The following is a 12,224-nucleotide window of genomic DNA, read 5'->3' as shown; positions in this document are numbered from 1 at the left end:
ATATATATTCTTGAATGGGACGATAAAACAAATCAAATGAAATTAAAAGGAGGTCTTTGGGGGTTACCCCACTCTGTTCAATTTGAGAATGTGCTATTATCTTGTGAACGATCCAGATCCCCACCCCTAAACCATATATATTCTTGTCGGGGACAATAAAATTAATAATGAAATAAAATAAAAGTGAAGTCCCACCCCCTCTAGTTTGAAAACTTGTAAACGGTCAAGATCCCCACCCCTAAACCATATTTATATATTCTTGTATAGAACAATAAAACAAATCAAAGGAAATATAGGGAGAGTCCATGGGGTTCACCCCCACCCCCACATGTTTGAGAAACTTTTAAATGGTTGAGATCCCCTGTCATCCAGTGGTTAGGTGGAAAAATTTTAGGATCCCTGATCCCCACCGTCAAACCATATATATTCTTGTATGAGACAATAAAACAAATCAAATGAATATAGGATCATCCCCTTTGTCTTGGGTTGGGAACCCCCCTTTTTAAAATGGCTGGATCCGCCCCGGCATACCATCTAGCTAGCTATAAAGGCTTTAAAAATATGAAATCAAACAAGGAAATTAACAGTGTAGGCAACTGTTTTGAATTTAAAAAAAAGTCTTTTACATATATATAACAATGTTAAATTTTTTGTGCATTTATTTTAGCTTATCGTATTTTCAATAATAGACAAAATTGCATGATTGAATATTGTAATTTAAGAAAAATCAGCATACATGATATAAAATGGGAAGTGGAAACTGGGAATTTGACAAAGAGACAACAACCCAATCAAAGAGCAGACAACGGCCGAGGGTCACCTATGGGTCTTCAATGCAGTGAGAAAAATTCTGCACTGGTCTTCAGCTCATAAATATGTATCAGAAATGAAAACGAGATACAGCTTTCAGTTGTATTAATAAAAACCTCACAATAAGTTCTGAATATCAGAATATACAGTATTGCAAGATTCTCTCAAAATGTACACATAGAGCTGAAAAACTGTTAGTGACTGTAAAATTAATCATGCTTACATTAAAGTCCATGGAGTCCATCTTAATATGCATACTCTCGTACAAAGGAATATAAGTATGCAATAGACATCAAGTTTTCAAAAATAAGAGTATCTATGCCATTAATTTACGACAAGATCTTAATCAAGTAATAATTTTTAAATATTTCGGAGGTTAGTATGACCTCCTCTTTGGTGATGATGTTTTCGTTTTAAAGTTGGGAAAATTGTTTGTACATGTACCAACAAAAATAAAAACACAGAATTATGTTTTTATCATTTTTTTATGTTTAGGTTGTCACCATGAATTTCAGTAAGTAACTTGTGGATTTACATGTATATACTCAAAATTTAGTACTAATATTAATGGGATTTTAGCATGACATCCTGCCAAATGCTTGTTAATCATGTTTATGTTCCAGAACAAACAAGTATTTGGACTGTACGCATATAGTCTGCCCAATTTTAAGAAGTTGGTCAAGTTTATTACAAACAAATGTACAGTACAGATCAACATAACTGAAATCTTTAATAGATTAATACAAAAAGTTTAATTGCAGTTAAAATAAAAACACAGGTTTGGTTGAGCTGGTACCAGACAGTACAAGTATACTTAAATGGTCTGACTGTACACATATGGTGGGACTGTAAGTTCTGGACCATAAAAGTAAGATCCGAATACTGATATGGTCTGGAACATTTATACATGTCTTAAAATTAATATCAAACACATTGGTGTTTTTGAACTTGGTAATAAGTTATGTGATAGAACTATAATGTTTTGGGATATCAAAATCAAAAATATCCCATTTTTACTTTTAATAAAGAAGAAGATTATTGATGTATGTTTAAATGTATATTAAAATGAGACAGCAAGCCAACAACACAAAAAAAAAAGGATAAAACATACATATTTTGTTTGTATCAATGTTATAATTTCCAATATGTTCAAGGTATTTTTTCATTGAAATAAAACACAAATTGAAATCTGTCTGAACTTCAAAAGCTTAAAGAAATATTGTTTCTGTTGTCTGCATTTTGTATAATATATTGCAAATTCTTGTGAATAATGGAATGTTATTATAGTTGTCTAAAGTTTTAACTTTTAACATTGATCTTTATACTGTAAAATTCATAAATTATTGCGTGCATTTATTATTGCGATTCTGTCATTTTAGACTTAAATGCGATTTTAAATTTTACGATTTTGAAAAATCCTGTTTAATCCATATAAAATATTTCATAATACGAGTTTAAATTATTGCGTTTACAACTCCGTTGCATTTTTCGCAATAAAAAAAAACTTGCATTAATTCCGAATTTACAGTATATATATATATTATGTATATAACTTGGGAAAATACCCAAATTTTATAAAAAAGAATAAATTAATTGATTGTTATATGGTATTAGAATAGGAAGATGTGGTATATTGCTAATTTGACAACCCTCCATCAGAGACCAAAGGATGTAGGCCGTTAGCAACTGATGACACTGGACAACCTTTAACAATCAGTAAAATCCATACCGCATAGCTATTTTTATTGAAAATCATATTATTGCTACATGTATGAAAACAATTTTGTATAATCCATTACTTTAGATTTTATTGGTTCTTTTTCAGAAGGATTGAAATTCACCACCTAAAATAAATGGAGAAAACATAGAAACAAGACCAGAATAAATTCAAAGAAAAAAGTTGGATCAGTTATTATTTTCATCACTCAGTCAATGATTTGAAGTTCTTTTAAATTCAAAAAAATATTGAAACCACAATAATGTCAAAGTTCTGTGCTGAATGTCCAAAAAGTGGACTATACCATCAAACAATGCTGGATGATAAGAAACTATTAATGTTTTGTGTTGAGGGATATTGTGAAAAAAATAGATTTACTTAAATAGCTACCTGTATGTTAAGCCTAACAATAGAGTTTTTATTGATTTCAAATGGCAAATAATTGTGTTTCAAGAAAGTATTCTATAATTCATGAATAAACATATATTGATACTTACATTATCTGCTTTGTTGTTTAAAAGTTTAGTTTTGAACAGTTAAAGAACAATATGCTAAATTAACATTTCCCAAGAAAAAAAGATATTCAATTAAAAAGATTCATCTTATAATAATTTACTACCAAATAGAACACATTGTAATATATACATTACTGTTTATTTATATCTATATATTTACAATTAGAATCCCATAGGATTTTAATTTGTCCCATGGGATATTAAAAATCCCATGGGATAATAAAAATCCCATGGGATTTTTTTTGTCCCATGGGACAACAAATATCCCATGGGACTACAATAATCCCATGGGACAAAAAAAAATCCCATGGGATTTAACCAAAATCCCATGGGATAATGGTAAATCCCATGGGATTTTGCCCTGTCCCATGGGATATTGAAAATCCCATGTTTTTATAATTCAAATTGCAAAATAAATATGAAAGTAACTGTAGAAAACCAATGAAATTATTGAATCCCATGTAATTCTGCACATTTTGGTTATATACATGATATTGTAGCTCTTGTTTGAGGCGGCGGCGGATTTGCAAATGAGTGTTTTGCAAATTAAAAGTGTCCAGTGTTTATAATGTATCGAATTGTTTATTGATAATACAGTCAAAAATTGGCGAGTTAAAGTGTATAACATCAATAGTGAAATTGTCCAACCGGTGATAATTTTTCTATACAAAAAAGACGGAAACTTTAAAACTTCTATGAAAATGGATGAAATGTGCTGACAGAATGAATTTGAACTGAATTATATAGTCATGAAAAGTTTGCCATTGGACACTAGACAAACAAATAACTACCCGGCATGTACAAATATACATTTTTATGTACTGTTTTACATCTATGCTACTAAGAAGAGACTGATTTTATTTAGCCGCAACTCCTCTGAAAACGTACAAAGTCGGAAATATTGTGATAAGTCGTGTAAATATAGAGTTTCGTACGTCATAAATTTGTCTTTGAAACAATCTTTTTTCCACAGAAAATGCATTTTTTTTTTATAATTATCCAAATTCTAAGACCGTTATCGATCCGTGTCTTATATACTATTTTGCTCATGCTCTTTCACCGTATTGACGTTAAGCACGATATTGCGTCTCAAATGGTAACGTCAAATTTTTACGTTTTACGGCGATTACCGATTATTTGGGATAATTTTTGTATTTCGCTTACAATTTTTGTTTTGCACATCAATATGGATACTTCTTATAATGTTTGTTGTACTGAATATGCATTGAATATTTCCCAATGAAAGTAACGTAAGCAACAAACAACAAAATATATCGTATTTGGGTAATGCATATCTTTATGAAATGAGAAGATATATACGGTATGATGAGTGCCAATGAGACAACTCTCTACCAGAGATCAATTGACATAAAACGTGTTAAAGTGCAATGTTTTCCCATTTAGATCCGAAAAGGAGGAGGATATATATTTTGCTTTAATATAAAAAGTTTGTCGAGAATAACAAGTGAAACGGGTCTTGCTTATAAAATTCACTATACTTTCTTTAATAGCGGTACAATATTAGATTATGAAATGAAATGATTGTCAGAAAAAAAGGTTAATTATAATTCATCTCATATGTTTACAAGCTTTGTATGATGTGGAGAGGTATATAGCCACGCTTTAGGCCAGATTTTATTTTCACTTTCAATTCTATACACATGAATCTTATTGCAGAGAAATAAACAAAATGTCGCAGTCAGTTTACGATTCCCAAATTTGAAAATTTGATAAAGATGATTTGTTATCCTCTTGTGATACAAAACTTTTTCCCAACTTAAGAACCTCATCTAAACGAACAAACCCAGTCATCGGATTTTTTTTTATGATGCTTTTTGGTCTTGTTGATAGTATTTGACTATCAAGAAAATTCTATCTGAGGAACTATATACAGATGATCCACCATAAATAGCGTACCCCGAATCGACAACGTTGAAAACGTACGAAAATCGTCCAGTGGACAAACTTGCAAGACATTTCATTTCTTTTAAAACCAAGTCGTTTTGACTACGCAAGTTATCAAAAAGTATGTTGCTGTTTTGTAAAGTTAAAGCACAATTACGGAAAAGGACTATTTAGCATGCAACTAATCTGAATTTTTAATAAATAACGTCGCAAATGACAATTTATTTGTAAAAAACTGCGAAATCCGACATTGGACATCTTGCAAGACAACGGCCTGTTGCATTTTTAGATGTAGTGTGAGTGCTCCAAAAATTTGATTTTGATATGGTCTATGTATGCACATATGTGAGCCGAATTTACACAAACGAAATATCATATAATCTTATATTTTAAAACCTGTAAACTTTGATAACTTAACATCTTCCAAAATCTGACCAATATGAACACTATTTGTTTTTGCCAAAAAATAGCGTTGGTCGTATCAGAAACACATATCCAGTAATATTGTTATACTTTATATATAGAGCATATCATTCATTCGAATTTTCGTGGATACAACACTATTTTGAAGAACACAAACATCCCTGCTAAAGTGATTATGCGTATAGTCTGTTACGTCTGACACGCATATTTTTGACGTTTTGTCAATATGTTGTCCTTATTTTAGACTAAAGTAAAATATGATAAAAAAAATTGTACTTTTTTTCGGAATAGTATTTACCTGTCTAGTCTATGGATATAAGTTTTATATAACTTAACTGTTATGATTTTATAGAAAAGCTGTTTATTAGTGTGGACTGGTTGATTACACGGTATTGACGCAATAACGTGCGTAACGTCATTGCATTGTCCAATTCATATATTGATAGATCGTCCCTTTCGGTATGCCAATGGATTTTACGTAGCTCATACGCTTTTCTTAGGGTAACTATTTTTTTTAATTTTCCAACCGAGGAGAATGTGTTCTTTTGTATTATGTTACTCGTTTTCATCTATTTTAATGAAATATTATTAAATGTATTAAACGTGTCAAAATCCTAACAGTTTCCACCTTATTACTGTGTGTGATTTCAACGCTTGTCCAATGGTACCGCGATTTTGCAGGTAACTTCTAGTAAGCAATAACATTTGTAATTGCAGATTCATTACACAACAAACTAGATTTTTTCTGTATATAGTTATTTTATTTTCTGTTCTTTGTTGCATCTTTATTAAAAACAATTTATCGGTTGTCTTTTGAACAACACTTTTAAGCAAAAATGCGACATGAAAATAACTCTATTGACAAATCTAACACATGAAGTGTTAATCACCTTTTTGGCAGAAGTGTATGCCATAGTGAATGGTAGACCGATCGTGTCAGTATCGTCTGACCCGAAATCGCTTTTGATACTCAGTCCAGCGATGTTACTCACTCAGAAAACCGTTGTTACCCTGCAACTATTGGAAAATTTGATACGAAGGATCTGTATAATGCACTTTGGAGACGAGTGCAATATTTCACAGATATTTTCTGGCAACGACGGAACAAAGAGTATCTTCAAACTATACAAACACGTCGGAAATGGACAGATTCTTCTCCGAATTGAATGAAGGAGATATTGTGCTTATTTAGGACAAAATGTTTTTAAAGATGAGTGGCCAACTGGAATTATTGTTAATCCTCTACCAGGTAATGATGGACGAGTTAGAAAGGCAGATATTTGCGTCGCTAGAAATGGTTCAACTTACACTAGACCTATTTCTGAAATTGTGTTGTTGCTTAGAGTGTATACTTTGAACAATGACTTTATTAAACATTATTCTGGTGTCCATTTGCAAGATATGCTAGGGAATATATATTTTTTTATTCATAACTGTTTGCTAATATATTTTTAATATAGTGATATTATATATTAATATCAGGTGAGGAGTGTTCCAGACATTTTTAACATGCTTTCCAAAGATTCTTTTTATGTGATTATCTCTCTTTTTCAACACAATGCATGTTTGCGCTCGTTTGAAAACTTTAGATAATTGTTTGTTGTATTATTGTCCACCACACTGTAAGTTATGCTATTTTTGTATTATTATGTATATTTTGAGATGTATCTTTAGTTTTATTATGATTTCTGTGACGATTTAAAGATTGCAATGAAAAGCCTTTGCACATAACTGATTTCGATAATCTTACATTGTATCAGTTTTCGTACATTTTAGCAAGTTAAATACATTTCATAGTAGTCTAATCCCTTTTTGTGTAAGTATCTGGCCTAAATCGCCCTCTGAAATTTGTATTTTTGGCTCTGTAAAGTGTCCCTTTTTTTCGATTAAATTTTCTATGGAACGCCATTTTTGTCATAGATATTCGTAAACAATTTTTTGACATTATATTAAAAATTATATATTTGACTACATATGTGTTTGTAAAATTATTTTATATAAAAAAGAAGATTCGTATGATTGCCAATGAGACAACTCTCCACAAGAGACCAAAATGACACAAAAATTAACAACTATAGGTCACCGTACGGCCTTTAACAATAAGCAAAGCCCATACCGCATAGTCATCTATATAAGGAACCGAAATGACAATGTAAAACAACTCAAACGAGAAAACTAACGGCCTAATTAACATACTAAATAAGAATATATCATCCCGCGCGGAAGTCGTCAAGAACACGTACATTATTATTTTATTTAGGGGGTTCACTCGATAGACGCAAACTTTTATTAGTCTTAACTTCAAGGTTAATCGAGCAAATTTATTTAATATTGGATTTTTACTCTTTTTTTACTTTACACCGAGCTCATGAGGGTCTTATAATCTGATCTTATTGCTGTGTCCACAATTGTTATTCAACGTATTTCACCTGTATCGGTGTGGTCAATTTCATGTTTATATCACATGACATTTTGTCTCTACTGTGGGTCTCATTGGGGTCTAAGCGTGACGCGGGATTAACGATTTTTTGTAAGCGTGACACGGGAAAGTCAAATTATTGTACGTGAAACGGGAAACAAAGTCTGACGGGACACGTGAAATTACCTAAAAGTTAGCCGGGAACCCGGGAAAATCATCATATTATTAAGCGTGAAATCAAAATTTGTCGTCAAAACTTGTGTGTCATGTTATGTACGGGTTAGAATCACCAGCCTACCGTAATTGGTTTATGCATATTATGTATTCCGAAATGCCCGCCTCACATTGATTCATAATCATAATAGAACAACATTATCCAGTCAAGAGATCAAGAGGTGCGTTGCAGGAGTTTATTGTTGAGGTACATTTATAATTGTTTATTATATCTTTATTACTAAGCATGACTGTTGTGGGTCCCTTGTAGTTCTGAATATTTATAATTGAAATAACGTTTGGTTATTCGAACTTGAAACCAAATACTCTGCATATTTTTTTTTTGTGTTTTATTTTAACCCTTTATGGTCCTCCACTACATAGTAACTAATATTCTTAATCAGTTAATTGTTTTATTGACACTAAATTACAAAATAATTTTAAACATCTACACTAGTATGGCAAAGTTGATGAGCGGTTAATAATGAAATGGAGCTTAACATTTTAATACATGCCCATAACGATGGCAAAATTATCCAAAGAGAAAAGACGACATGCGTTTTAGAAAAATACCCAGACTCCTTATTAGATTTCAAGGCACACGTTTGCAGCTTTGTGGGAGTTGGAGATATTGCAAAAGAGTTGAACTTCCAAAATTACGACACAACGTTCGCCAAACTTGTTTAAGTATACAAAAAGTATGGAAAAAAATAGTAAAGGTTTTAAGTAATTTATAGTAAGGAAATCTCTGGCTTAATAATTTACCCAATAATACATAGATTACGTTCTTTAAAATCATAAACGTCACAACAGACAAGGGCGTAGCGAATGAGCTGTGAAATATAAACACCGTAAGATGGTGCCAAAGGAACATCACCATCTAAAAATGGAAAATTTACATGTAATGAACGACAATTCATATCATTTGTACAACTGGCTAACGGAAGAGGTTTATAAGGATAAATGAAAAATAACATTCACCTGTAGTTTACCTGTAAAAAATCGGCGCAAATGAAAAGAAAAATCGGCGCAAATGAAATGCAGATCGGCGCAAATGCAAAACGCCGGTTTAATCCAAAACAGTTCAATAATTTTACGGGAATCTTCAAATTGTTTATGCGATTGCCCTTGTTTCTTCTGGATCATTTCGAGTGATTGAAATCTATTAAATTTAATATTGTGGTTGTGTTTACCTAAGTGTTGATAAATTATACTTTTGAATTTCTTAGGTTTTCGGAAGCGGTATATATGTTCCTGTGTTCGTATAAAACAAATCCCGTCCTGTTTGTCCTACATATTAAGGTTTGTACAAATATATGTATTCACGATAGTCCTTCTGCGACGTACCTCCTTCCATTTTCTCCCTGAAATCATTTACTTGTAAAATCTACATGCTCGCATTGGTGAAATACTGGAAATTACCGTAACTATATCTATTTATTTGTACTGTTGTTGTTGTATATATTATATAGAATGTGTTTGAATATCAGCCAGTATACGAATATATGTTTCTGCTGGACATTTTCTCTAGATTTCAGATTTTTTAACACTTGTACTACTAAATATAACACATGGTCGTGTTTAATAGTTATTATATTTTTCACCAGGAAGTTTGGATAAGTTGTAGTTCAACGAAAAGTAATAACTGGAATCATTCAAACGTGAGATGTATTTTCTCGGTCAAATATACAGATTCATCAAAGACAGGTTTGATTACAATAAGAAATCGTCATCCTATGTCTTCTTTGTTCAGTTTGCACATAAAGATAAGTTTCAGGATATATTAAATGAAAATGTATCTAGATTTCTAATGATAAATGTAGTAAATAATAGTTTTGGTTATTAAAGTTTTCCTAATTTAAAGGGTAACAAATTTTATCTCAGATCTTATTTTATGCCATATTTTGATTAGTTACATTCTGTGAAAACGTTCATTAGGGAGTCATTATTTTCTTGTGTATATTTGACTTTCCAACCTAAACAGTTAGCATTTGCGTTCCTCGTAAATTCGTAAGTAAATTTAGAAACTCAACTTGATCACTGCAAATTTAGAAGTCATGTTTTGCTACGCAAAAGTTACCAAGCAAATAAACGTGTATTATGGAAATATGATATTATAGATTTAAGTCAGCGTCATTTGGACAAAATGTTTTACTTAAAATGATTATCAATATTGTTTTCTCTTTGTAGTTATCTCCAAGCTGAATAGCTCATGTTTGACCAGACACGTTGATAGAAATGGCAAACGTTTTTACAAAATGTTTTAAAGCTGTGAAACATTTTCCTAGCAGATTTCTATGTCTATGTTTTCATTTTCTGCAAGCAGGAATACTTGATTATTATTTAGTGACATATAAAGGGGAGGCGTGGCTTGCGTTTATCGGAGCAGATATAGTGGTTGCCATAGTGCTATGTTTGTGCTTTTTTCTTTCGTATAGACATCTAAATCGTGCGAAACCAAACGGAGATAAGGAGGCTGATCCAGAGTCGGCTAGTCTGCTGTTTGTTCCAATATCGTGGTTTGCTTACTCCACATTACTTGCGATCAAAGTAGGTATTGCCTTCAAGGATTTTGCTTTTCTTCTAAGTGAATACATATTTTTCGGACCAAATACATTGAAAACTACTATTGCTCTGGGCGGTATTGTATTTGCATTGTTGTTAGCGACAAATCATGATGCTAAGCCTGGTTCCCCAAGAAGAAAATATATCGACGAATTGACGGGGACTGTAATATTCGATATTCTTGATTGCGTTGACAGTATGGAAATGTTGTTTTTTAAAGAGGAAAGGGACACGTTTCCAACAGGAGTGGATGATGCTATTATTGCTATCGCCCTTATTAATTTTATATTACCAACAATACCGCTCATCACTCTTTCTAAAACTAAGTATGGAGAAGCCAAACTTTCACATAAGCTTGTTATGATTCACAAAGTGTTACTCGCATTCGTCGTCAATTTACCGTTACTGATAACCCGGATGATCTTATGGCATGGTTTAAGTCGTGGAATATCCATTTTTTCACTGAAAAATGTCATAGTGATTGGCATGACCTCCGTTGACTTGTATGAAACATTAGAAGGAGGAGAAAACAAACAAACTCAGATTAATAATGATGGCGTTGCATCATCTGGACATGACGGACCAGCTGTAGAATCGTATGCAATGGAGGACAGGTTTAACTACATGGATTAACATGTCATAGGCGGATCACCCAAATGAAAATTGCTGGATCCGCCACTACAAGTCATACTGCTTTGAACTGAGATATGTTTATATGATACGGTTACGAGTTTACAGTTTAAGAATGTAATAATATATCTGCAGTTATATATATTATCCGATGTCTCTTTGAAATTTCTATATGGTGAAAACTAAATTATTTAATGCCCAAAAAAGGCGAAAGCCAGGACCGACCGTGCAAGGGCTGTATAGGCAATCAAGGTCGTAAAAAACTTCCATTTGTTGTTGTTCAAGTCGTCATTTTTACCGAAGACGGTAGACAGTGAACATCGTAAAGGTTGGAAAGGAAGTAGTTTACAGCAGGCAGAAGGTTTAGTTTAAGTGAAGTGAAGTGAAATGCTTGGAACCTGCGGACAGAATATAAAAAGGCTAAGACTGTTGGTTCGGTACAGATTGTCAAAGCAGGGCTGGTGCCTAGGTTTTGCGTCTCACATCTCACACTATTGCAGTGAGTGTTTGCTGATATACCATGCCTTAGTGCTACCCATTATTCCAACAGTTGTATACATATATTTAAATAAAGTTTCATACGAAAACACCAGTTCAAATAGTTTTCATACATTTGTTTAAATGGGTTCCATACATTTAGGTTTGAGCCCAGTTTTATACATTTAGTTTCAGCAACACATTATTTTTATAAATTACTTTAACATATTTCTTTCTCCTTATATCTGAGTTATCTCCCCTTTTATAATAAAGTTGGGGGTGGGGTTGGTTCAAACAAAAATATTCTATTTTTTTGGTGTAAAGTACAGCCGTAATTATGACAAAACACATAACCGTCTATATTTACATGAAAAGTCTTGCATATGAATTACACATCACTCTCGAAATGTGCACATTTCAATAAAAAATCTAAACCGCTTGTCGCATGTATCTGTTATTTCAAGATGGAGGAAGAACCCAATTTACTTATTCGATAAATTAAACACACCATTATGTTCATGCCATTTTTTTCCGTTAAATAATCAAGAAT

The 12,224-nt window shown here is 32.2% G+C and overlaps 1 protein-coding gene and 1 long non-coding RNA gene across 2 annotated transcripts; both read left to right on the top strand.

Moving 5' to 3' along the window:
* Window positions 1-1,473: 1,473 nt before the first annotated feature.
* Window positions 1,474-3,025, top strand: LOC139503362 (uncharacterized). The gene is made up of 2 exons (XR_011659086.1): window positions 1,474-1,678; window positions 2,636-3,025. It is a non-coding gene; the product is annotated as an uncharacterized lncRNA (long non-coding RNA).
* Window positions 3,026-9,839: 6,814 nt separating this feature from the next.
* Window positions 9,840-11,994, top strand: LOC139502740 (transmembrane protein 121B-like). Its single transcript, XM_071292303.1, has 2 exons — window positions 9,840-10,012; window positions 10,193-11,994. Exon 2 carries the CDS (start codon window positions 10,241-10,243, stop codon window positions 11,198-11,200), a length of 960 nt encoding a protein of 319 aa, XP_071148404.1. The 5' UTR covers window positions 9,840-10,012; window positions 10,193-10,240; the 3' UTR covers window positions 11,201-11,994.
* The last annotated feature ends 230 nt before the right edge of the window (window positions 11,995-12,224 follow it).

The sequence above is a fragment of the Mytilus edulis genome, chromosome 14, assembly GCF_963676685.1.
Source record: "Mytilus edulis chromosome 14, xbMytEdul2.2, whole genome shotgun sequence".
Lineage (NCBI taxonomy): Eukaryota > Metazoa > Mollusca > Bivalvia > Mytilida > Mytilidae > Mytilus > Mytilus edulis.
This window is presented reverse-complemented; position numbering and strand designations above follow the sequence as displayed.

Excerpts from the sequence above, each read along its gene's own strand:
- LOC139502740 (XM_071292303.1), top strand. The coding sequence starts at position 10,241 with ATGGCAAACGTTTTTACAAAATGTTTTAAAGCTGTGAAACATTTTCCT.